This window comes from Leptodactylus fuscus, chromosome 2 (genome assembly GCF_031893055.1).
Source record: "Leptodactylus fuscus isolate aLepFus1 chromosome 2, aLepFus1.hap2, whole genome shotgun sequence".
Lineage (NCBI taxonomy): Eukaryota > Metazoa > Chordata > Amphibia > Anura > Leptodactylidae > Leptodactylus > Leptodactylus fuscus.
The window spans coordinates 190,930,536-190,936,236 of NC_134266.1; the positions used below are offsets into that span (position 1 = coordinate 190,930,536).

The 5,701-nt window shown below is 37.4% G+C and overlaps 1 protein-coding gene across 1 annotated transcript; it reads right to left on the reverse strand.

Moving 5' to 3' along the window:
* Positions 1-452: 452 nt before the first annotated feature.
* OXGR1 (oxoglutarate receptor 1) lies at positions 453-4,021 on the reverse strand. The gene is made up of 2 exons (XM_075265363.1): positions 3,974-4,021; positions 453-1,512 (listed from the first exon to the last, which is right to left on the reverse strand). The coding sequence occupies exon 2, from the start codon at positions 1,509-1,511 to the stop codon at positions 453-455; it is 1,059 nt and encodes a 352-aa protein (XP_075121464.1). The 5' UTR covers position 1,512; positions 3,974-4,021.
* Positions 4,022-5,701: the final 1,680 nt, after the last annotated feature.

Here is a 5,701-nt window from a genome sequence, read left to right on the forward strand (position 1 = left end):
GCCTATGTGGGGCTCATACAGCATAATATTGCTGATAGAACCCCTTTAAAGTTTACATTTATACCAGGTCTAATGGTGTAATATATATATATATATATATATATATATATATATATATATATATATATATGTATATATATATATATATATATATATAGTTAATAATTAAATTCAAAAGTTTGACCCTAATTTTATAGAATGCTTAACGTAATTAGAAGTGTACAGATGGTGAGTCATATTTCACCTTAACGAGGTTGTCCAGGCAAAAATTTTGCTTCCCGCATCAGAATCAGGACAAAAATATGCTGTCCCGTGCCCCGTGTGAACGAGGCCCATCACAACAGTACATGGAACTATACTGTACTCATTGAATTTCTATGTAAAGCAAATTGGACAATTGAAATGTAATGTGATGCAGAAAATCATGGCATATAATATCTATTGTTTTTTATTTATGGTTGTTGTTTATAAGGATTAGATCTATAAACTGACTGAATGGCCTGCTGGAAGTTTCCCCCCACAGCAACGTAAAGTAACAAATTGCCAAATGTGTTGAGCGAAGCAATGGGTCTAGAAGCTATGTATGTGGCATGGATATGTTTTTCATATAAACAACCTACTTGATACAGCCGAGTTTCAATACGAATAGCTCTAAAAATGTGTAAGGGTAAAAAACAAGCATAAAATACTACTAACAGAATGACAACAAGGCGGCGAGCCTTTTTCTTTTGAACATCATTGGTATATGGTCCATTTGCCAGGCTGCAGTTGATGCAGGTATAGGAAAGAGTCACTACTAATAAAGGTATTGCAAATCCAAAGGAAGTGAGGACTGCATTATACCAACGTACATTATATATATCTAAAGATACTGCAAAGTCCATGCAAGCTACAGTATCTTGAATGTCTCTCATGAAGACTACCATTGGAAGGACCTCAATTAAGGCAATTATCCATACAGCAGCACAAGCTATAACTGCCCATCTTCTTTTGTGGATGGAGTGAAATTTCATGGGGTGAACAATGACAAAGTAGCGGAAGATACTGAAGCAGGTGAGGAAGAGAATGCTGCCATAAAGGTTGAAATGAAAAGCAACTCGGATGAGCTTGCACATAAAGTCTCCAAGAGTCCACTTCTCCTGATTAGCATAATTGTAAACCAAGAATGGAAGACTGCTGAGGTGCAGGAGATCTGTGATGGCCAAGTTTAGCAAGATAATGATACTGGTTCTCCATGGTCTCATCTTCATAACATACACAGAAATTGCGATAATGTTTCCTGGAAATCCAACTATAAAGATAATGCTGTACATTGTAGGAAGAAAGTATATTTTTATCAGTTTGTCTACTGATGGGTTTGTACAATTTGTTGATGCTTGTGTAGTGAAGGGCATTAAGGTTGTATTGAAGATATAGTCAGATTCATTGTTCATTGCCATCTCAGTGTATTCCGATTCATTAGTCATTAGCATTCTCAGGTATTCAGTCTCGTTAATGTCGTTCAATGCCATTCTGTTGTGAAAAACAAGTATAATGAGCAGAGTATGTATGATATATATAATTATATACATTTTTGTATGTTCACCTTTCTATCTATCTATGAAATGGAAAAAAATGGCAGCACTCCAACAATTAGAAAAAGTGTGGGTTAATTCCAAGCAGAGCGACGTTTTGGTTCTTATCAGAAACTTTTTCACATGATAGGGTGTGGGTCGGCAATGACAGAGTTCACATAGAGGGCTTCAAACTCCAAGGGTACTTTTATTCAAATGCTTCAGCACAAAAAACTCATTGAAGACTCGCCCCTTCAAGGAACAGCCTACAACCTCTAATAGCACTGCCGCTACCACATCACCATCTGAACAGCTTCTACCCTCACCTACTGTCTCTATCCCTCTTCCTTGATAGATTGTAAGACATTTCGGGCAGGGTCCTCTATCCCACTGTTCCAGTTGATCAGTTAGTTACTGTAGTATTGTACATGTGATGTGTATTTTATATAAAACTGTCAAATGTAAAGCACCATGGAATTAGTAATAATAATAATAATAATAATAATAATAATAATAATAATAATAATAATAATAATAAAAATTACAAGGCTGCAAGGCTTAAGTTTTCAAAGTGGAAATGTTTGGCCATAATGCACAGAACCACATATGTGAAAACCAAACATAGCATGTTAAAACAAACCCATGATACTGACTGTCAAGCACAGTGGTGGAGGGGGAATGATTTGGACTTGTTTTGCAGCCACAAGGCTGGGGAACCATTGGGCATTACTGAGCGTATTCCAAAGTATTCTAGAGTCAAATGTGAGACCATTCATCTAACAGTTTAAGCTTTACTGAAACTGAGTCATGCAACAGGACAATGACCCAAGTACAACCAGAACAATCTACAACAAGGAACTGCAATGACCTAGTCAAAGTCCAGACCTCAATCCAATTGAAATACCCCTAGGGGGTTTAATAAATGCAAAAAAAAAGTAAAAAAATATATAAAAATAAAAAAGTATTAAAAATGCAAATCATCCCCCTTTCCCTAAAACACATATAAAAGTACTTAAATACTGTGAAATACATACACATTAGGTATCCCTGTGTCCGAAAACGCCCGCTCTACAAATCTATAAAAATATTTTTCCCGTACAGTAAACGCCATAGCAGGAAAAAAAGTCAAAAGTGCCAAATCGCTGTTTTTTTCACTGTTTTGCCTCTGATAAAAATTGGAATAAAAAGTGATCAAAGAATAGCATTTCCCGAAAATGTTATAACTAAAAAGTACACCCGGCCCCACAAAAAATACACCCTATAAATCCCCATACACAGAACTATAAAAAAAAGTTATGGGTGTCAGAATATGGCAAAATTTATGACACAGTTTTGGATTATTGTTGAGGGGTTATAGTGTAAATAAAACCATATAAATTTGGTATCCTCAGAATTGTACCGAAACATAGAATGTAGGTGACATTTCATTTTGGCTGTACAGTGAATGCCGTGAAAACAAAGCCCATAAAAAAGTTTCACAAATGCACTTTTTCTTCAAACCCACCCCATTCTGATTTTTTTTTTCTAGCTTCCCAGTACATTATACAGAATAATTAATGGTAGCATCATGAAGAAAAATTTGTCCTGAAAACAATAAGACATCATATGGCTCTGAGAATGGAAGAAAAAAAAAGTTATGAGGTTTGGAAGGAGGGGAGTCAAAAATGAAAAACGAAAATCGAAAAATGTCCGCAGTGGGAAGGGGTTAAGAGAACTATGTATAAACGAATGCCCTCAAATGGGCTGAAGCAATGTAGCAGAGAAGAGGGGGCCAAAATTCATCCAGATTGATGTGAGAGATCGATGAAGTCAAACAGAAAACTATTTCTTCAATTTATCACTGTCAAAGGCAGCTCTACAAATAAATTCTTAGGATGTATTTAGTTTATTACATTTGGCTTTTCCATTTGTATTTTTTTCCGTAGTCTATTTTTTAAAATTGCAGTCAAAAGTAGGCATTTTGATATGCAGCTGTATATATATTGATGTATACTCTGCGTCCAGCAGGACTGTTTCACATGGTCCTGCCAAATATAAATATCAATTGTGATGAGTGAATCTAGTCTAACAATCGCTTTTATGGTTCATAGTGGGTAGAAAAAAGTTATTTTCGTCATAATGGACAGAATGTTAATATTGAATATATCAGTGCTTCAGGTTTACCCAGATCTTCCCTTTTTATTTACTATTATAATGTATTAGACAATTTTTTATTCATCACCTGTGTTTTGAGGAATAGTTTAACCCCATGTACATATTTTTTTTTTCAACCAGACAAATATGCAAAGTTTTCTAAGAGTGACAATGATCTGCAATGTGTGGATGTCTGCTATACATACAATATAACTGAATATAACTGAATATAACTGTATAAAGATATTTCCCCTTATATGAAAGATTACTATAAATGAGTACAATACCTGTCTGGAAGTGATGTCCTGATGGTTATTCTCACCCGCACATTAGGGCTATTTATCCAGTAGAAAAGTCTTGGTGGTCATTTCACTGTAATAAAGCAAATAATCACACAGAATAGAAGTAATGTATGTGCTACAAAGTCGCAACGCTCACTGCTCCATATGAAAGAACTGCTTTGGAAACTTTACTCCACCCTTTTGCAGAAATGATGTTGACATGTAAATCATGAGAGCGTAATCATTATTATGGGAATTGGATCTGTTATTACAATTCTGCAATGTGCTGCTCAGGGTTATTCTAAGAAACATGTGCCAAGAATTTATCAGTATAGCAGTGAGACTGTTCTATAAAAAAGTTCAGAGTAATAATCAATGAAGATTTATGTGATAGCATAACATAGAGAATTTCTGAAAGACACCCCAGAAGCCATCAGCAAAGGGGGACATGACTTTGGGAGGGGGAACCAATAACTCTTAGTTTCTTTTTTGTGCAGTAGTAGTGTGGATATATATAGGCTGGTTCAGCTTTAACCTTTTCCCTGTCAAGGACGTAGCTCTACATCCTCAAAGGGTGGTACTTTTGTAGCCGAGGACGTATCTGTGGTGTGGAGGGGTGACCATCGGAGGTATGGCCCCCTGGTATGGAGGGATGACCATCGGAGATATGGACTCCTGGTTTGGAAGGGTACCGATCAAAGTTATGGCCCTCTGGTGTGGAGGGGTAACCATCAGAGGTTTGTCCCCCCCTGGTGTGTAGGGATAACCCTTGGAGGTTTGGCTCCCTGGTGTGGAGGGGTAACCATTGGAGGTATAGCCCCCTGGCGTGGAGGGGTAATCTTCAGAGGTATGGACCACCTGTTTCTGGCTATCAGTTTTCACATGCCTGTACTATAAATTGAGCCTGCCAAGCTGGCAGTGGCTGGAGAGAGAGAAAAATTATTTTTTTTTTAAAAAAGGGCATGTTTTTGATAAAAAAAATCTATAGCTTCAAGGACCATTTCTGTTGACTTGTAATTTTTCTTAGTGAAGATATATGACCACTTTATATTGACCAACTCATATTTTTCTTAAGGTTGTCAATAGTGTGATACCGCCATAGCTACAGTATAGTGTCTGTCGCAGCCAGCTAGCGAATGGAGCCCAGCACTGCTTAATGTCATAGCCCCATGCTCTGAGTGCAGGAGCTATATAGTCCTGTAACTCCCTAGAGGAACGAACAGCATCAGAATGGTGTTTGCCCATGTCCAGCAAAAGAGGGAATTTTCAGCCTCAAATTTCAATCTGGGTGTCCTTGGGTCGGTGCGCATGGCTAAGGGTAAAGGTCATCAAGCGCTCTGAATTTATTGAGAAGTGACAGGAGAGGATCTCTCACTGTCTTCAGAGACTGCTGTGAATCAAGCAGATCACTGGCTTATTCTCATCATTTAATGGCTTGTTTTCCTGTTCATGTGGTGGGGACCCATCGAACAACAATGGCGAGTTATTTCTCTACAGTAAGTGCTCTTTGATTGCTGTAGTACCTGGAGAAGCTGACGCACATAAAGTACTTTTCTTTACCCTTCTTTATACTATCAGGGTCTGGGGTTGCATAGACACACAAGCCCAGTTTCTTTTAGTCCAAAACAAAGGAAAAGTTTGTCACTCAAAAAGGTAGTGCAGCAACAAAAGGAAACAATACAAAAATAAATCCCTGCCCGGCTAGGCTCTAACTAAACATAGAATAGGTTACCT